Here is a 21,899-nt window from a genome sequence, read left to right as displayed (position 1 = left end):
ACTGCATATTACTTCTAAGCACACAAGCCTGGATTTATCCGGCCAGAGCATTGGCTGGTCTAACTCGGCATAGTTAATGGCTTTAGGCCCCTTTATATCAGCTAAGCATCTGGCTCACTATGTTTTCAACATTAAAACAGCTGCAAAACTGTTAATTATAACTTTTCTTGTTATGATAAAGTATTAAAAATTGAACGTCATATATACACTCACTACATTGCACACTTACTCTGCAATGGATCACCACCACATGCTGAGGGTCGCTGTTCAACCATGATTCCATAGCCTTGCAGATGGTGCACATCTTATCAAGGGGAGGTGCGTGAAGGTCAGGCCAGCCCACATCCATAATCTGGAATCAAGCAAAACCACTTCATTTTCCATTTACAAGGTACTCTTTAACATTATTATCGTACTCAATAATCCTACGCCAAAATGTGCTATGATGGTAAAGGTTCCTTCTTTTTTCTAACAGAAACATCTGTGCTTCACAGAACCATGGTGATATTTCATTATTTAAAATGCCTTTTCATCTTATAAGCAAAACATCTTTACAGACCTCCCTAAACAGCAGGGGGAGGAGGGATTAATTATTATTATTATTAGCATACATGAGCTTTCCATGCAAGTATTAACAAATCTTATCCAACACTAGAGCTGACTGAGAATTTTTTTCCAAAATGTATTTTGATTAATCAAAAATGAAACTTTGTGTAGGAAAGGGTTGGCTTTGTGAAATTTCCCATTGAAAAAAAATTAAAACAATTGTCAAAACGACCCACTTCAACATTTTCTAAATAAAAATTCTGGAGTTTTTTTGGTTCAAAATTAGCTTTCATTTAGAAATTCACGTTAATTCATAGTAAAAATAAAATAAAACATAATAAAATAAAATAAAATAAAAGGTCAAAATACAAGTCTTTAGAAATTGTTGAATCAAACTGTTTTGATTGATCCAAACATTTTTTTTTGGTGGTGGAGGGGAGAGGGGAAGGGGGTTGATTTATGAAAATGTCAGACTTTTCTTCTTGATTTGGGACAGGAAAAAATTTCAAAATCTTAAAATTTCCTGGGATGGGAAAACTGTTTCCTGCCCAGCTCTCTTAATAACCTGTATTTCCTACCTTTAAAGGAACTAGTTTTCTTTTGGTCAACTTCTCATCATTATCTGTGCATTTATCTTGTTCACATTCCAAAAATAGTAAGCCAATGAAATCCTAGGCATTCATTAACATGTGATAAAAACTGCCTGTGTGTTAAAAGATCAGACTTCAAATGTCTTCACTGTGTTTTCTCGGCAGTAATCTGAACCCCTGCTAGGTCCAAACAACGCTGTGCTGCTGCTGTGACTGTAGGTCTGTGATGGTATGGGCCAAGGGTGGCTGTTGAAGGCTGCCTGCCAAAGTTCTTAAATATGGGAATGAGCTCGAGTCCCAGACATATATTCAACCCTTTACACCTCCCATCTCACTCCAAAGAAAATGTTATAACAAATGAAGATACAAATCGGGGCCTGGAGTGGCGGGGAAGGCTATGAGGAAGAACAAAGAAAGATGCCAACAACTTTTGTTCCCCTAATTGCATTGCCATTGTTCACAGATGCAATTGTGAAGAGAGGAAGGCAAATCCACGAAACATGAGGTTATGTTGAACTGTGAGTTCATCAATTTCAGTACATTAAGGTTTACATAGCAAAGGAGCATTATATGGCCATAAATATTCCATGGGCACACATGTAATTTAGACCTGACATTAAAAACACAAATCAACGAGAATCTTTTCATTGACTTGAATGGACTCTGGATCAAGGTTTTATGTGCAAAACCAAAGAAAACAATGGAAACAACTTTGTAAAGCATAGCCCTGACATGAAAGAAGTCACAACACTCAAAATTAAAGGGGCGGCGTCTTTGGTTTTCTAAACTCTTCCTAAAATTGTCATCCCATTGTGTACATCAAAGCGTGTATAGTTTGAAGGCTCATGGCAGCCCATTTATGCTGTATATAAGTCTAGCAAGTGAGGAATGTTATGATCAAAACCAATACCTTTGGGTTAAGCTTGGTAAGGTCATATCTTTTCTCAGAAAGGTTTAACACCTGTTCAGGAAGAAAGAGAAAGAAAAAGTATGAGATCTTGATGTTTAATTTCTTTTGTGGTAAATCACTGTATCCAAATTATATTATAAGAAAGTTAAATGACAGGGGAGGGCCTTCAGATTTTTCAGTCACTTTAGATATCTAACTTCAGCTAATAATTTGGTTAAGTTTAGCATTTGCAGTATTCGGGGTATTTCCCTTAGTAAATTCAGGAAAGTATAATGGGAAACTACATATGCTGAGTAAATGCCTACAATATGTAACAATTAAAATTTTCAAGTTTATAATAGTAATTACCGTTATATATAATGAAAGATTTTAAATAGTATTAGGCCTTATGCTTAGCAATCTTATTAGACTACACGAGTTTCTCTGATTTCTACATTGTGGGAGGTTTTTGTTTGTTTGTTTGATTGGTTGGTTGGTTTTAAATAATTGACAAAGATTTTAAAAAATGGGTGCCTAAAGACAGGTTCCTAAGTCCATTTTTAGGCACTTAAGTGCCTTGACTTTTAAAAATACTGAGCACTCAGACAGATCCCATTAAAGTAAGTGGAAATTTTGGCCATATATTTTTCTTACCTTTATTTCAATGTCAAAATATTTTCATGTAAGAGAAACTGTTCAGTTTAAAACTAGTTCAATTTAGATACCAGTTGACAGTGATTAAGAATCTAAAACAGTTGTTTTCTTGAGAATTATGCTGTTCCTCTGTGTTGGTACAGTGCCTAGCACTTTTTAGGGAGTATTACAACATACATAAATAATAAAACTATTAACAACAATATGCACTTTAATAGAATAAGTGTAAAACTTTGCTGATATACTATGAAATAATGTATGCATGTGCATTGTTTCTGACAGTAATGAATATGTGTCACTAATGATACAGAAATAATGTATTTTTCTTCTGAAGGATTGTGTGTTGTGTTTATATTTTGAAATTACTGACGAAAAATATTTAGGGACAGGATTGTGTTTTTTTGTTATGATGAAATCTGCATTTCTTTGTACCTGATATGATTTTTTTTTATTTTGTAGGAAGTATAAGATTTATGATTCCTTAACTATTCATTTTCTGGCTTTTAAGAGCTTGGGTTTTTTAAGGATGTGATAGATAAGTACTTGTTGTGGAAAGAAATTGTCAGTAAAATTACACTATGTACAAGCAATACATCAGCCCAATATAGTTTCTTTGGTCACTGAGAAAATTCATTGCTGACAATTACACCCTTTCTATTCTTTTCTCCCTAGATCCAGTGATTCCTGCTTCATGTCTAGTTTACAAATAATGGCAATTTCTTACACATTTTATTATTTCAGCCTTTGAAATGTCCTTGTTGCATGAGCCAATGTCAAAATCTTTTAGTGTTTATAAAACACTTATTGTCATGGGACTCTACCAGAGCACTGTACGTGAATTTGAAAACATCACTGAGGTTGCTGGGGGGATAGTTCCTAAAATCTATTTATGTTTGGAATTTTGTGACATCAGGTGATTTCACCGAGTTGACAAAGGGGGACACAAAAAAAGTTAGACACTTAGCAGAAATTTTAAAAGTGCCATTTTGAACTCTTTTAATTTTAAAAACGTACTTTATTTTTTCAACCATTTTGGAACAAATTTTATGGATACAAAGTAGGGCCAAAATCAGCCTTAGCTAGGGAGATGCTATCAGCTCTCCGTAATAATTACAGATGTGCAGAGCTGGGACAAGAACCCCATCTTAGATCTCTAAGACACAAGTCTCTGCTACTTGAGCTAAAGAAAGAGGGCTGTAACTGTTAACTATGGAAGAAGCTTCGAGGTTCTTTCCAATATGCAACAACTGAATAGAGGATAAACTTGCTCATGCAAACATACAATATGCCATCCTGGCCCCCATTGACATTAATGTCCAGAAATTCCCATTGGCACTAATGACAGCAGAATGGTGCCAATAACTCACAAAGAAATCAAAGGGAGGAAGATTGGGCTCAAAACTACCCACAACAAAAAGCATTTATAATTTTGCTTACATTTCGACAAATACAGGCTCTGGTACCATCTGTCTTGGATGGTTTAGACACAACAAATCCTGCATCTTGGCAGGGGGTTAGATTAGATGACCTTTGTGGTCCCTTTTAACTCTATGATTCTATGACACAAGAATGTGCTTAAGCATGTGTTTAACTTTAAGCACATTAGTGCTCTCTGTGACTTCAGTGGGACTATTCACACGCTTAAGTGTTTTGCTGGATTGGTGCCATAGCTGGAATGCAAATGTTCAAGGATATTAAACGATATGGAAAATTTGAAACAGAGGGAGACAAAGAAACCTTAGACAAAAGTGGTAATTTTATAATGGACTAGAACTGCAAAATGGCTTGCCAAATTGCTTCACTTTGCAAATATATTTTCCTTTATTTCCAGAGTAAATCTGCCAATTTTCCAACCAAACCACTTGTATTTCCCATGCCAAAGTTATAGTAAGACTAAACCAATTGGTAATTGCTGGCAAACTTAGCTATGGAGAGGTTATGGCCCTTTCCTAACACAAAATGGAATTAGTATAAATGTAACTGGTTTTTTTTTTGTGTGTGATGTGAACACATCTAATAAGAGTTAGATAGCTGGACCAAGACCACCAGCCTATTTCACGTATACCAAAATACAGCATCACATGAAAATGACAGTTGATCTGGGCTGACTTTGAAACATTGACTTAGGTGAAATGCTTTGCAAAGCATTACAATTTTGCATCAGAGAGACCACTGGTTTTCTTACAGAAAAGTTGATGTGACAAAAAATTCATAATTGGTAGTACTGCAAGTACAGCCTGAGTGCAATCATTGCTATACAATGCAGTTGTGATAAATCAAGTGTTGTGAGTGAATGAATGCAGAGTGCTGGTGTTCTTTGGATGGAATAACAATGGAAGCTAGCTGCTACAGTAATTTTACCCTCCTGAAATTGTGGATTTATTCTAATAGTTTACACATGTCAGCTAAAAATAACTTCAATTAACAGCAGAGATTTTGGCCCTGATTTATAAGCACATTGCGAGAGAGAGATAGATACCACAGGGTTTAAATGTGCTAAGCAGAAAACACACACAGCATGAGAGAACAACAGTTTTGGTCATCATAAAAGATCGTGCATGTGGAACCCATTAGAGATTTTTTAAATAGAAAATAAGTAATGGGGAAAAAATGCATCTAAATCAAGTCAATGAATGAGACAAATCACACTAACAGCAACCTTTATGTGCTGTTTCACAATCAACAGTGGAGCCAGCCAAGGTGGGGGGCGGGGCAGATGGTCAGAGATCATCGGAACCCAAGTTACAGCTGCTAGAAAAATGCATTCCATGGTGAGGCATCTGGATCTTGTAGGAACGAGTTTTACTCATTGAGAACTATCCCTACAAATTTTCTGTTGCAAATGAACATGATGCTCAAAGAGTATACTGCCTTGCCATCAACAAGAAGGTGGCTTGCATCTGTTTCCTTGTTTGACTGAATGTAAAATGCTGGGCTGCCGTCACTTGCACTGGTGTAAATGTGAACTAGATAGGCTTTGGTGGAGTTACATCCAACTTACATTGGTGTAAGTGAGCCTATACTGGGCTCTGTTATTAAGGATATCAGATCAGCCATCATACAGCAAATAGGGATAAAACTGAATTACACATAGCTGAATTACAAACAGGATTAATCTGCACTTACCAGGTAATTATCTCCATGTTTGGATTTGAGCATTCGGGTTACATCTTGCAGGTTGTGCACATATGTTTCCTCTGAACAGCTGGCAGGGAAGGATACGGCAATGATCCGCTCAGTGATGTAAGTCAGGTCAAGTTCATAGCCCTCCTCCATAATGTGATCAAAGTCTGCACTTCTGTGAAGAATCCGATGTGGCAGTTTGGGGAGTGGGGAGAGGGGTGAGTGTGACAAGAAAATAGAAAGTTAATGAGCAGAAATTTCATCCTGAACTCATACTAGGGAACCAGTCAGTATTTATGGTTCCTGATATTTTCATCGAAATTGCGGTTCATAAACAGCTTACAAAACAAAATTTAGTCAGGTCTTTAAGCAACTGGCAGCTGGCCAAAAGAGAGTTCATTACTGTGCCACCTATAAAATCCCAGGCCTATATGTGCAGTGCTATGGAAAGGTAGAAAAATTAATACAATTGAATTTGTTCTGTCCCGAACAGGAGAAAATCCAGGTGTTACAGACAAACAGAGACTCATGGCTGCAATAATCTCTTGCTATTTCTTTGGGGCATCACAGATACTCTGTCTTTAAGGTTTCAGAGTAACAGCCGTGTTAGTCTGTCTTCGCAAAAAGAAAAGGAGTACTTGTGGCACCTTAGAGACTAACCAATTTATTTGAGCATAAGCTTTCGTGAGCTAACGAAAGCTTATGCTCAAATAAATTGGTTAGTCTCTAAGGTGCCACAAGTACTCCTTTTCTGTCTTTAAGAGGTCTCTAAAATTGCTCATGTATGCTACATGAATAAATCTGCCCTAAGTTATACAGATATGAATTTAGAGTAACTTCAATAGAGTAAATGAAGTCAAAATTAGGTTTAGTTTCTCCAATAGTTTGGTCTACAAGTTCTTCTTTACTGTCATAAACCACCCATAGAAACTATTCACATGTTTCTAATGAATAGAGTTCGAAGCACCCTTTTTGAATGCCATGTCCCAACAAGCTACAGAAAAAGCACGGGAGTTATAGCACATGTTGTTTTGTTCTCACCATTTATTTGCTTTGAACAGGGACCAAAAAGAGCCATAGTAAAGAGTATGTAAAACATTTAAAATATCCTTTCCTTCCTCCTCACTGCTTTGGCCCAGGTTAATAGTTGTTGTTACCATAGGGTTGTTACCATATAATGGCTAGTTAGCAGCCGCACCTAAATAATATTTAGAACTTGTTTAGAGCTTTACATCTTCAATACACTGCAAATACATTAATCTTCTTCACATGCTTGTGAAGTAGATAGATAAATATTATTAACCCTATTTTAATCTACAGACTTGCTCCAGGCCACACTGAAAGTTGGAGGGAAGAAGGAGGACTAGAAGTCAGAAGTTCCTAGCTCTCTACCAGTATTCAGCCCAAGCAAACAGGTGTCCACACTATAAAACCTACCACCACCAAAGGGCACCCTTCTTGGCAACATTTCCGTTGGTAAGCTCTTTGGGACAGTGCTTCCTATATGTCTGTAAAGTGCCTAGCACATTTTAAGTGCTACTGTGATGCAAATAATAAGAGGCGTATTTGCTGGGCATGGAAAGTGAACTCTCTCTTACCCCTCATGGTGGGTCCCGTCACTGGATTGGACTGAGGCACACTGGCAGAGTGGGATAGAATCTGGGACTGCAGCCTGTGAGCAATCTGGTCTGGATAAACAACTTCTGTGCTCTCAGTCTGTCACCTTTCATGAGTCCCAACTTTACTTTTGGTGAAAGACATCCCTGTGTAAAGGCCCAGGGGCCAGGGCAAAGTCTATGCAGAACTTAACGCCCACTTGAGCCCTCTGTAAAGGGTGAATTTTACCCTTAAAGAAAACAGTCTACCTTTAGATCTGTGTAATTAAAGCTGTATTGAAGAAGCAGCATGAAAGATAAATGAAAATAATACAGTGTTTAAGGTGACTTGTGGTAGTTTTACTTGTACGAAAATACTCAGCTCATCTGGTATTTTGCATATGTCCAGTAAAAGATCACTCTACAACCTTAACAAGAAAATGTTATGGCCTATGTCTTTCATAGACAACAACTGGAATGTCTTTAAATATTACTTTAACCTGCAGAAGATGCCATGCACAGGAGCAATTAAAAACAGCACAACACTACTGAGCGGTAATACAGCAAAACCATTCAAGAAAGACTTACTGTGATGCTTTGTCACAACAGAAAGATGAGCTTTTGGAAAAACTGCCGGAAGTCTGAAACAAACAAACCAACAGAGTGATCAGCTCAGTAATTTCCGTGGTAAGACAAAATCAACATGGCTACTTTTTAATTTCACAAAATGAAGTTTCCCACTATGAAAAAAACAGTAAGAAAATTCTTTTGTAATGAATAAATCCCACTTGCAAATGGGAAATCCCATTGAAATTCATTGGAATTCAGGTGCTTAGTCACTTTAAGATCCTTTGAAAATCCCAGCACAAGTGGCTAAGTGCATCTTGTATGGCTTCAAACAAAATGATACTTAAAGCTTATGCTCAAATAAATTGGTTAATCTCCTCACTGTATTTGCCACTGAATGCATCCAATGAAGTGAGCTGTAGCTCACGAAAGCTTATGCTCAAATAAATTGGTTAGTCTCTAAGGTGCCACAAGTACTCCTTTTCTTTTTGCGAATACAGACTAACACGGCGGCTACTCTGAAACCTTAAACTATTATGAGGCCCTCAAAAATGGTACAGCATCACCAGCAATGATTTACAAGAGGACTCCCAATACACTTTCCTCCTATAGAAGCAAAATGAATTTATTCCTGTTTTGGATGCCTTTATTTTCATTACAGAACATGGTGTTCAATTACAGGCACAGAGGAAGGTGAATTTAACCACAAGAGTTGCATAGTCTTAATGCATCTATCTTTAGAGGACTGCCTGGGCAACCCAATGACAAATTCACACAATACTCCTCTATCAACATAATGGTAAATTACAGTAATAATGGGATCAAACAATGTTACACCCCCCACACCCACCCATTTCTAATCCATTGCCAAAATATGTCATGTCATAACATGGTTTGAAGCCTGTTTTGACCATAATTTCAAACATAACGGAAATGTACTATGTACTAAATATTACCAGGGCATGTCATAATCCTTACACAAACCCTTATTACTTCACACAAGTTGCTCCCCTGCTGAAAATGAAGGTTTGTTTGCCTTACACATTCAGAATATCTGGTAGGGCTTAAATTGTTGCAGAAAGATTAGAGGAGTTTAAAGACTTGAAGTTTGGATTTCTATTTCTGGTGTGCTACAGCCAGAGTTTTGGTACAAGCCCATTGATTTTCAAAGATATTTCCCTATTATCAATTATTTCATGGAAGGGATGATATGAGCAAGAGGAGTGTGTTATGAATAACTCCCTTATAATTGCTACATATATGTAATATGTATAAATTAATTTAAAATAAAGAGGTCTCAATCAAATTTGCTTCTCAGGAAAATCCACACCTTGAGAGATGGCCCTTTCGTTTGCAATAATATAACAGTTATACTGACTAGGTATTAAAGTGTCAAATTTTACTTCTAAGTTAAAAATTATTTGTTAACATACAATAATTATGAAATAAGAATATATGGAACAGTTCAGACTTTGTCCTGCCCTTATATGCATGTGAGCTTGGGATAAAGTATATGAATCACTAATAAATATTGATAAAGCAGGGGTTTCTCACCCATCTCCTGCCTTTGATTTGCATGTATAGTACAGAAGAGTGCACTATAAAGCTGAGAATCAGGATACAGACTGGAACTCAGACCACCTGAGCCAATATACCACTCCTCAGTTCAAATGCATCACTTAACAAAAGCAGGTAACCTCCAACACACACCCAAATGTACATAACTGGCATGTGTCTTTTCCAAAATTTCTAGTGATGAGCTGCATTGAAGAGTTTAAAACAAGTCTGAATAGTAGTGTACTGTGTAGCTCTCATACACATTGACACTTGGGACTTGATTCTGTGAGATGCTGAATGCAACCAGTGATGTACTGAACATCCACACCGTCTATCATCTTCAGTGGTGAGAGCTGAGGCAGCTTAACGCATTGCAGGCCGCTCTCAATCCTTTCAGAATCAACCTTTTAACATAGATAGTCTCAATTAATGAGTGTTTTGAAAGTGCCTAGTACACAGAGAATGCTACCATAAGTAAATTATAAATAATCATAATAACAGAATCACTGCCCACAATCAGTCTTTCAAGTAGAGGAGACATTAGCTGAATGTGTCTCTGTTTCAGTTACATAGCTCACTGACAGACAGCCAGCAGGTACACTGAGCACCTTACTGAGTGTTTCCGCCAACTTTCATAAATTTAATAGCTAGTCTCACTTAAATATGAATGATCAGTTAGTTATGATTTCATTTCTCTGTATGGGTTTTCCTTTGCTAAGAAGAAAGTGATAAAATGAAACTTTATTCCACTTATTTGTGGCATATAAACTGGACATTAATATAGATCTCACAATAAAACAACAAAAAAAATCCCATTAGGGACATCTGTACTTAATTGTATGCATGCTATCAAGCTGAAAAGCAGTGTATTCCTTTCTGCTGCATGCACCGTATTGGCGGTTTGTGCCAATTTCCATGGCTTAACAGCTGGAATCGCTTAATATGTAAATTGTCAGTGCTATTTGTAAAATTCTCTCCCAGTTCCTATAATGTAGTTTATTTTTTTTTTAAAATCTGATTGATTCTCTGTTTAAAGCAAAAGCTTTTAAAGTCCTTAAGTTTGGTTTGGGTATCATGTTTTATTGCACAATATAAGGAACTGTGTTACCGTATAAGCTGTCATGGTGGATACATAAACATAAGAAATTGTGAAAACTCCCCACACTCCCCTGAATTGTTGGGCAGAGACTCCAAAAGAGACTTCAGTTCACCATGTGAAACTTTCCATCATATTAATATGGTGGACAGCATGTGATAAATTGCTCTTACCCATTTACAATGTCAAGGTCACCCTGTACATTACGTGCTGACTCTTTATAGTCAATGATTTGTTTGCAGATGGCAAGGAGCCAGGGAAATACCCCCACATCCCTATACACCCTCTAACCTATCTTTCCCCCCAGCATTATTCCCTGATACAATCATTTCTGAGCCAAGCAACGTACCTTTCCCTCATGTTTCTATTTTTCCTACGGTCTGATATGCTAAATATATTATGATACACTGCAGACATTGTTCCATAGCTGTGAGACATTTTTGTGGCTACCTTATTTATTCGGATTTCACAAATTACTCTCTCTCATACAGAACTTCGAGAGCTATCCTGAATTTCAAAATACCACAAGGGCAAGATATTTATCAAATGGCAATGCTTACATCTTGAAAAATGTGCTATTGTGCTCAAACAATGATGAAATGCACAGATTTGTCAAGTTTTGTAGGAATATGGACCACACAATCTGACACCAAGTATATAAAGATGTCTTCCTAATCTGATTTCGTGACAACAGATGTTCTGCAAAACAAGCACTGCTGTACTATGCCCTCTGACCAAATCTGGACAGAATAGCCAATTAAACAATGCACTTGAACTTATGAAACTGTTTTCTTTTTTTTAATCTTTCTTTTTATCGTTTTTATATAAAATATAAACAGAATGAAACAAAACATATATAAATACGTGCATAAGATGGCCCTATAAATAGCAAAATTCAGTGTTTATTATTTGTTAAACCTGGAAAAAAACAAACCAAAAAACAAGCAAACAAACCTGAACCCATAAAGGTCATGCAGAGAGTCAATTGTTGAAGTGACTAAACAGATAAATAAGTGAGAAGATAACCTATGAGTACTGGGGACTAATATATACTAAACTGCAAATTTATGCAATAGTTTCATGTGTGACCAGACATCCCCATATTTTTTCCAAGAATTTCTATTAGACAAAGTCATTAATTCCATTAATACAGTAGTAGAGAGTTCACTAAGCCAATCTGTGTGTGAGGGAGGAATTGTATATTTTCTCAAAATAACTTTTGGGCACTAAATTAGTTACTGCAATCCATTTCTTAATGTCAACTCATTCAGCATCCCCAACATACCCAAGGTTGGAGATGGAAAAATAGCAACACAACGTTGTTGAGAGAGCACTGAATATGGTATTCCAGAACACATGCATTTTTTGACAGGCATAGAGGATGTGTGAAAGGTTCGCATGGGGCTAGTTGCATTTCCAGCATTCAGTGTGTGTTACCAATCTAGCCTTAATTTCCTGGAGTCCAGTAATACCTGTTTATTATCTTGCTCTGGAAGAATTGCAAGGATAAAGAACTTGAAGCGTCTTTCACATTAAGCCATATATCCTCCCACGTTTCTGTTGTGATAGTAAGGTTAAGTTCTCTTTCCCATTTTTCTTTGAGACTCAGATTGGGAGGGTAATGCAAAGTATTAGCCACCTGTAAGTAATTTCTACAAAGTGACTTTTGTTTCTATGTTTCTTAATATGTTCTTCTAGAGGTGAGAGAGTTGAAACAGACCAATTGTTCCCTACCCTTGCATGAATTCTTGAGCATAGCTGCTGAAAGGAGGAACTCAGACTGCAGTAACTGATATTTGTTGCACATGTAATCGAAGGAGGCCAGTCTATCATCTTATATTATAGCTTTAATTTTTTAAATCCTTTTTCTATCCAAATTGTCTTAAGCGTGGCATTTGCCTTGATCTTGATGCCCAGGTACATAGCGGTACAAGAAGAGAATTAGTAAGATCAGCAGCTATAATCATCTTAATGTGTTGCATCTTGTAGGTGCAAAGATCGGAATTTTCCTTAAGGATGTGGGTAGCCTCTTAAGGTATATAACAGAAAAGAGGGAACCAAATGGTTTTGATAAGTTATTTTCTATTTCAAACCAGACCGGTGTGTATACAGAGCTACTGGAGGAGAACCATCTTAAATTAGGACACATTCGGAATGCTAGATAATATAAATACAAATCTGGCAAGCCTATTTTTAAGGGTCTTGTGTGATAAGCGAAACTGTTTTTTATTCCATAAAATTGAACAATAAGCCTATTTAGCAAAGAGCAAGGGAGAGACCTTTAAAGGCAATAGGCTAATGATATAGGTCATTCCTGGGTAGATATTAATTGTGGTTATTTCTGTTCTCCCTAGAAATGACAGAGGGAGGATATGGCACCTCTCCACAGCCGTGGAAATTTCTTTTAATATATAGTCCATATTCATAGAAACAATTTTGGGAAGATTAGAACAAATTTTAACACCTAAATAAGTTATTTCCTTGCATATTTGAAATGGAAAATACTGAAGCATGGGGGAGGGATAGCTCAGTGGTTTGAGCATTGGCCTGCTAATGCACATTAAGCTCAACACCCAGGGTTGTGAGTTCAATCCTTGAGAAGGCCATTTAGGGATCTGGGGCAAAAATTGGAGATTGGTCCTGCTTTGAGCAGGGGTTAGACTAGATGACCTCCTGAGGTCCCTTCCAACCCTGACATTCTATGATTCTATGATGAGAAAGGTCTTTGGGATATATCTGTTGCTTGTGATTTCTGAAACAGTTTTCAATATAAAAAGTTACAGCATATTATTAACATCCATTGGTTTGATTTGTCACCAAGAAGTTGATACTCAGACATTCCCAGCAAGCAGCAATCTTGCACCTGTTCAGATGACTGCAGCTGTGGGGTCATGTCATACATACAGAAGAAGGTACGCTTTTAAAGAAGACTTACAGAGCTGAAGTTGAAGGAAACAGAGCACCAAACTGACCACAAGCGAGCTTGGAAGATGCAATTTTGAAGTATTTAAGAAGCCTAAATCCTCTCATACTGACTCTTGACAAAGGAAGAAAACGTGCAAAGATGGAAGTCCATTCTGTATGTTATCACGGCTACGTTTCAGCCAGGTGAATCTGCTGGTGCCGCTGAAGCTGCTGAATTTATGAAAGACACTTCTCTGCATTTTCGGATTAGGCACACAGTTTTACTCTATGGTTTTATATTGATGGAAGTTACTTCTGGCTTACATTGTTGTGGAGATTCTTCTTCTTTATCCAGGAAAAGAATCAGGCTATATGTCTAATTCAGCAGCACAGGAGAGCATGGCCCAGTCAGTAGTTTACAAAACGTGAGGAAAAAAAGCAGAGAATAAGGCCACCCAAAAAAGTAAAACAGCCAGGCAGGGTGGGTTAGATTGTCACTTTATGATCTGCCGTGAGCAACAGGCAGTGCACAGTTGTGCTGTCCCAGGAATAGCCCAGGAAGCAGAGTGTGGCTCTGAGTCTCCTGGCAGTTTTCTGGAAGAAGTAAACTGTGCTGGGCTTATACCCAGTGCAGTGTATGTCATATGGTATGCCTGCACAGCTATGATGGCCAGCGTGTTGGAGGGATGGAGTCAATACTCTGTTCAGCCCCTACCCTGGCAACACCTGAGTGTTGAGAAACAGTGGCTTTGTTGAGCCTGCTTCCCATTGACACTACAATCTGTGGTACATGTAGACCATACAAGAACATAAGTGGGCCCCTTATGCTTCTGTACTTCCTTTCTATAGATGCCTTAGGCTAGTAACAATCAAGGCTTATAGTTGCATAAACCATGCCCTATTTTCTGCCAGCATGTCTCCACTCTGCTCAGCCTCCAGCAGATGTTTTGAATGACAGTTACAGTAGCAGTGAATTGAACCACCATCCAAATTACACCTCTAGCATGCTTACTTACCTCAGAAGCCAAATTCAACTGTCCTGAAGCTCCATGGGCATTCACAAAGTTTTGTTATGGATCAATTTTGCCCAGGTGAATTCATCTGAATCATTTCACCAACCTTTAAAGTAGAGCCCCTGCGCAGATACAAAATTTGTATCTGCATCCAATCCGCAATCCGCAAACATGGTCCGTGGATATAAAGTGGATGTCTGCAGATTTTCAGGGCTCTAGATATAAAATTTGGATCCGCATCTGTGATTCACAGACATGGTCCACGGACGCAAATATCCACAGATATAAAGCGTATATCCGCAGAGTTACAGGGCTCTATTTCACAGGGTTGACAAATCAAGCTCAGTGTGCAATTAAGAGCCGGTCTAATGGCTTCTGATCACTAAGCATTAAAACTAAGCATTAGGGCAACACACACAGTCAGAAACATGAGTTAGGGCAATGGTTCCCAAACTGGGGTTTGCGAACCCCTGGGGGTTTGCAGAACAGTACAGGGGGTTCGACAGAAAAATTTCACTAATGGCGGCCAGAGGACCCCGGGCTTTGGAGGCAGCAGGTGGGACCTGGTTGCAGGGCAGACAGCTCAAGCCCTGCCCCTCCGTGAGCGGGGGAGCCGGCAGCCTGAACCCCAGCACTCCGCACGGGGCTGGCAGCCTGAGCCCCAGGGAGAGCGGGGCCGGGCAGTTGGGGCTGGCAGCCCGAGTCCCGGCAGTCAGCGGGACCTGCAGCCTGAGCTCAGTGGAGCTCAGTTGATCGGAGCAGTCAACGGGGTCCAGCAGCAGGAGCCCCTCGGAGTGCGGAGGAAATTTAAACTTAAATCCCTGGAAATATTCATTTTTAGGAGGGGGTTCACGAGATTTCACAATTTAGTGAAAGGGGTTTGCGGGCTGTTAAAGTTTGGGAACCACTGAGTTAGGGTGAGAGGTGTTAATGCACCAGGCTTGCAATGCTGGAGATTGGATCATAAATGAAAAATAGTTTGGTGGTCTCATCCCATGTCCCAGCAGTCCCTGGCACTACTGTAGAAATGTCTACTGAAAAGCAACTTAGCATTTAAAAATGACAGTACTGAGCTGTCTTGAGAGCACTCTATGAGTAAGCTTGCATAGAACCTTCATGAACTGTGCCTGGCTTAGACAGTGTTGTTAAGGGTCCTTAACTCCAGCATTCTCTCCATAAGATTGTACCGACCTTGGATCTTTTAACCTTCAGGGCATGCCAAAGGGCTCAGCTATTTTCCTGGACTTTTGCTGAAGGGGTGTGCTATGAGGGATATGGAATAATTTAATGAGGAGAAACTATTCTTGTATGAGAGGTTAATTAGATAAGCATGTTTGAGAAATTAGGTCATATTAAGGAAGGTCTTTCTATTTTTGGATAAAAATACTTTAATTCTGGATATTTTTAATGGTGGTATAAACACCTAGAATTTTGACTAGATACTTTAAAAAAACACATTTAAGTAAATAAATATAAAATTGAAGACATTTTACACAACTTACAACTAACCTATGGAATTCACTGCCACATGATTTTATGAGGCAAAAACAAAAAACACAACAAAAAAACACAACTCCACAATTTACTAGACATTTATATGACTATGAATAGAGCGTGTAATAGAACTAGTTAGAAAAAAATATTCTAAAGATTGTCACAAGCACACGCTGATCACCTGTGGTCAGGAAGAAATTCTCTATCCCTTTCTATGATATTGTACTGCAGTTGCACATACCCTTGGAGGTCACTGAGTAAGTCAGGACAATGAATTACAATGACTACTAGTCTGTTCCATTATGGTAACTTCTATGTTAATAGCGGCTTTTAGAAGCTACAGAGGAACACATGTTCGAACGTCTTGTGTCAGTACTAAACTTTTTTTTTTTAAACCACTGAACATGTCTCTTTGGGAGCTGTCTTCCTGGAGAACATGAATTTATAGCTATTTCTTCTGTAAGTAGCAAGTTATTGGTTTGGCTGTACATTTTTATTTTGGTTCTGTGCAAAACTGTAAAAAAAAGTCTTGTTTTCTCATTTACTGTATCAGTAAGTGTTCCCAGGACATTTAGGTCTTCTATCCATAAAGTGCACTGGAGCTGAAGCACTTTCTTTCAGGAATTAAAAAACAACAACAAAAAGGTAAGCAGCAAGCTTTTGCTTTTGCTGCTATCTGGGGCCTTGCCAGCTATGACAACCGAAAGCAGAAACATCCAAAGTCCATGTTTGAATAAGAAGGATGAGCCACAGGTGATTTTTATTTCATGATTATTTTACAGCCATGAATTTTCTGTACTATTTACAATACAATGTGTGTTCTCAAAGCTTGATTCTGCAATGCCTCAGTGCAGAAAACTCACAGCAAAATCAGTGAGTTTTGCAGGATCAGGCCCTTAATGAGTCGTCTAGGGTTCAGATGAGACTCAGTTTTGCCAGTGAATAAGAGCAGACTGAGACCCCAGGGAACATACTACATTAGGTTTTTCAAAGCTGAATTCCTCACATGCAAAGTGAAATTTTCTTTTATATATTTCTCATCACCACATCTCTAGGACAGATATGTTATGGTCTTTAGAATCACTAAGTTTGCCAGATTTAACAAATAGTTACATTGAAAGGTTTATTTAATTTGATTAGCAAAAACCGAAAAATGTACAGAGAGTTTTGAATAATATTTTCCACTTATAGGAACAATCAAACATTTATTTTAAACAGCAAATGCATTTCCAAAGGAGGCTACTTTTGAGGAGGGTAGTCAAAGCCATGTCTGTTAATATTGTAGCGGGCAGGCATAATTGGGCACATGGCAAGTTTGAAATTTTAAAATAAAACATTTAATACAAAATGCTATTGTCTTTGTATTCTTCTAAGGTTACTGGGAAGTATTTGGGCAGGAAGGATGGTCTAGTGCAGGGTTCTCAAACTTCATTGCACCATGGCCCGCTTCTGACAACAAAAATTACTACACAATCCCAGGACTGGGAGCTGATGCCTGAGCCCGCCTGAGCCCTGCCGCCTTGTGTGAGGAGGCCAAAGCCCAAGCCCAAGTCTCACTGCCCCAGGCTGGAGGGCCAAAGTCAAAACCCAAGGGCTTCAGCCCATGGCGGGGGGCCTGTAACCGAGCCCTGCCACCCAGGTCTGAAGCCCGCAGCCCTGGGTGGTGGGGCTCAGGCTTCAGCCCCCGGCCCCAGCAAGTCTAATGCCAGCCCTGGTGACCCCATTAAAACAGGGTCATGACCCATTTTGGGGTCCTCACCGACAGTTTGAGAATGGTTGGTCTAGTGGTTAGGGCACTACGGAGACCTGGGGTCAGGTCTCAGCTCAAACACACCTGCCTGTGGAACTTTGCTTAAGACCCTTAACTGATCCCATGCCTCAGTTCCCCATCTGTTAAATGAGGATAGTATGTCCCTACCTCATAAGGGTGATTCTAAAGATAAAATTATTCATGGGAGAGGTGTTCAGATATTACAGTGATGTAGGCCATGTAAATACCTAGATAGATTTCCAAGTACAATAGTGACAGGACAAATAAAGGTCCCATGCCTGCCACTTGCTTTTTTGGTAGTTATTATTATTTCAATATTATTATTATAAAGTGCTCCTCTCCTGTAAGGTGACAGGGAGGTAACAAGTTCTGCGAACCACAGGTGAACGGAACAGTTTATGATATTGTCCTTACAACTACTGAAAGTATCTTGAAAGCATGACATCAAAAACACAGACATAAAATACATATTAAATCACCAACAAGATTTAAAAACAAAAACAAAAAAACCCCCAAAATCAAGACGTTTCACGGTAACACATCTAACCTACAGAAACAAGGTGGCATTTCCTTTTATATAAAAACAAGTGTCACAACATTCAGACAATCAAGTAATCTAGCTGGCCGGACAGTGTTAGGTGCTTGCTATAATAGCCATTGATGTGAGGTAAGTTGCTTCAACAAGAGATAGCTGCACTCATGTGTCTCCTGCTACAGCAGAGTCTGGCAGCTGCTCAGACACTAATCAACAGCAGAAATAGCAAGGGGAAGTTTAAAAAGTCACAACTGGAGAGCCACTGCAAGTGATATAGAGTCAAATTTTCTAAGGACTCAGCTCCCCTTTAGGCACCTAAACGAAGTGGTCTGAATTTCAGACATTCTCAGCACCCAGCAGCCCCTATTGTTTTTAAGTGGGAGCTGCAGTGTACCTAGGACTTTTGCAAATTACTCTCATCATTTAGGTGCCTAAATGAAAGCTGAGCTCTTCTGAAAATCTAGCCTGTGATCTCTAATGAAGAGGTTTACACACTAATGCTGCCAATCTCTTTACTTAAAGGGAGAACCTGACAATGTCATCAGCTTCTGTATGCTCTCATGAATGCTATCGGAAAGGTTGCAAGTCCATTTCCACGACCATTTCCCCAATACTTGTTTCTGGGCACTCATTCCTGCCCATTTAATTTCTGTTTCAGTTGAGGGATTTTAAAGTTTGAATAAAATCTATTCAGCCATTTCTGCCAGGTGGGTAAGACAAAAAGCCATAATTGTGATGTATCCAATTTTTAAAAACATGTTAAGAATTTTTGAAGAGTGCAAAAGTAGCTGAACTTTATGATCATATTTGAAAAAAAAAATTTAAAATAAAGTCAAGACATTAAAATGGTGTTTTGGGCACAAGCACTAAAAACATTGTTACCCTATTGCCTGTATTATTGCTATTGAGTTGCATAATTCCACAATACCAAACCTGGATATTTTCATGTGTCTACACAGCAAAAAATGTGCAAAATAAAATTCCACAACTCCATAGTGCCACAGCTATTTTTTTGTACAAGAAATTAAATTAAAAAACACTAATCTAATGTTGCATTATGGGCCACAGATTTTTAAAAGGCTGTGATTTGTACACCTGCAATCAACTACAGGCAATTGTGAATGTAAACAGCAGTACTTATATGTTCAACTCCCAGGTTACAGGTGTGACTATAGAGGGCAGGTTGAGGCCCCTTTAAAGATTTTGCTCATAATAGCTGTACGTTCAAAATAAAAATTAGAAGTCAGAAAGTGAAAAGTTACCCACAATCCCCATAGTAATGTCAGCCACCTTGCACCTCCCAATTTCAATTAGTTGTTAGACAGGTCAATATCCTTTACAGTATGTGCAGCTGGTTTTCATGTTTAGTGTACTGTTTTGGGGAGCCCTGGAAGAATTCAACATGATCCTGTCATCTAGTTTTCAAACATGAGGCTTTCTCAACCTCCCCACTTCATTCTCACACACGCACTCTCACACTTAATTTGGCCAAGGAGACCTGGATAGGACTCGCTCTCTTAGGAGTTAGTCCGGACTATATTGGTGAAGTTCAGTTTTGAGAGATATTGTTAACCTGTCCCTCTTTCCTTCTGTGTCTGTGTCTGCATCTTTGTCCCAAGTAGAGGGGACGTCATTTCCCTGTGCTCCCAGCATGTTTTGTTTTAATTCTTTGTTATTTTTTGAGCTCATGCATACAAAAGAAACTGTTCACAGACAAGTATAGCGTATGCAAGCAATGTGCTCAGTCAACGTTGCTAATGCACTTCCATCGTAACTTGCAGGACCAGTCCTTAGGCTTCTCCTGAGCAGAGACTGACAGTGGCATATATATTGTGTCTAATCAAAGGTCCTAAAGAGAGTCTTTGATTATTTGCCAGGAAGGAATGTGCATCTCCCCTTACTGCACAACATCCATGCAAAACCATATCAGCATACAGTATAAATCCCCACTACAACTCAGTCCAACAAAAGAGAAGGAAAAAGATTCACCAAACAATGTGAAGATACAGTCAGCCACTTGTCTCAACCCACATCACAGGAAGACAGACTACAAAGAGAATAACTAAGAGACCAGGAGATTCAATCCAGACATAAAACAAAACTGCAACAAGATTCTCCAGCACCACAGCATTGCCAGATGATTGCTAGGGGAACTAGACAAGCACAAGCTGCAAGCTACAAAGCTCTTGAGAAGAAAACCAACAGTGACATGGACAGTTTGCTATCCTAAGGCAGACCAAACATTGGGTCTATGTTGTCAGGGTTCCCAGAACCTCTCCCTCATTTGAGGCCTGAGAAGTGTCAGGAATAATCCAAAAGTGAGCATGGCTGGGGTGGCAAATATTGATTCAGCACATTCCCATTGGCTTCCATGGAATCCTTGGTAGGAATTAAAGCGGTTTCCCTTCCCCACAGGCACAGTGGGACTCTGTGGTGCAGGAAGGAGCCATTCCTGCACCAGTAGGGGGTAAATTCAGGCAAACTCTCCTGCTAGCGCTGACAATATCATTTTTAAAACACTCTGTGCTCGGCTCTCCATGGCAGCCAAGAAAAGTGCTGACAGGCTCCCCAATTCTTAGCCCCAAGCCTCAGCGTAAGCTAAAGCTGCTGTTTTAAAGGGGCAACTTTCATTTATGCCACTTGTGGAAGGTCCCTCAGGGACATCATGCCAGTTGAGAGCCTTGCACAGTGGTGGTGGAGCTGGTGCAGGAGGTGGCATAGCTGCTTCTGCCAGCCTTACTCTGGCAAGAAATTCCCCTGCACAGGAAGAATTCATGAGGGGAGCTCTTTGGCTGGCTTAAGTACACTTTGCACTGCACAAGCCGAATCCAGCCCTCTAACATCCTCTTGCCAACAGACTAAACTTTTGCTCGTAAACAATTCTGCTCTCAGATCTGCACTGACATCTGTGGAAGTTCTGCACAAGTGTAGAGAACAGTCACAGAGCAAATCTGAGCACAAAATGCTTCTCCTAGATTTAGATGTGATCATGTTAAGTATCATGTTCAGAGTTATCAAGCTAGTCAGCTATTTGAAACCAAACATATCAGGGTGAATTAAACCGTGCCATCTGAGACTCCAGTTGTGGTAAAGTTCTTGTTATTACTCCAGAGGTTATAGGCAGCTTCCTGAATAATTACTATCCACAGGCAACCTAATTCATCACAAGAGACATGACAGCGTATAAACTCTGCTGCATTAATTCAAAACTGGTGTGGTTTAAGGATGAGACTGTTAATGTAACCACCACACAGAAGGTGTGAATCAGTGGTGTATAAAGCACATTCCCTGCATTTGTGGGTCCTACAGTGATTATTACTTTTGAAAAAATACATTCATATTGTCCAATACGATGGAAAGAAGCAAAATTTGGTGGTTTGAACAGAGGACTGGAAGTCAGATCTCCTGAGCTTTGCTCCTGGTTCAATCACAGATCTGTTCTGTGACCTTGGGCCTGATCTTTTAAAAGTGCTTAATTCATAGACATGTTCTGAGGCTTAAGTCATTAATGTTTGTAGAATATTCTGGGATCCTTCATAATACCAATAAATAGTCTGTGATTGAG

At 39.0% G+C, this 21,899-nt stretch overlaps 1 protein-coding gene across 3 annotated transcripts in view; it reads right to left on the bottom strand.

Annotated features, from left to right (window-relative positions):
• TNS3 (tensin 3) overlaps positions 1-21,899 on the bottom strand; it is a 251,931-nt gene that overhangs the window by 147,006 nt on the left and 83,026 nt on the right. For 2 of the 3 annotated variants that reach the window (XM_074945256.1, XM_074945258.1), the window contains exons 5-8: positions 7,986-8,038; positions 5,806-5,977; positions 2,047-2,097; positions 230-352 (exon numbers count right to left, since the gene is read on the bottom strand). In XM_074945256.1, the coding sequence (XP_074801357.1) occupies positions 230-352; positions 2,047-2,097; positions 5,806-5,955 (324 nt within the window). In that variant the 5' untranslated portion in view covers positions 5,956-5,977; positions 7,986-8,038. The remainder of the gene's footprint in view (positions 1-229; positions 353-2,046; positions 2,098-5,805; positions 5,978-7,985; positions 8,039-21,899) is intronic. The other variant, XM_074945257.1, reaches the window with a different exon arrangement.

This window comes from Natator depressus, chromosome 2 (genome assembly GCF_965152275.1).
Source record: "Natator depressus isolate rNatDep1 chromosome 2, rNatDep2.hap1, whole genome shotgun sequence".
NCBI lineage: Eukaryota > Metazoa > Chordata > Testudines > Cheloniidae > Natator > Natator depressus.
This window is presented reverse-complemented; position numbering and strand designations above follow the sequence as displayed.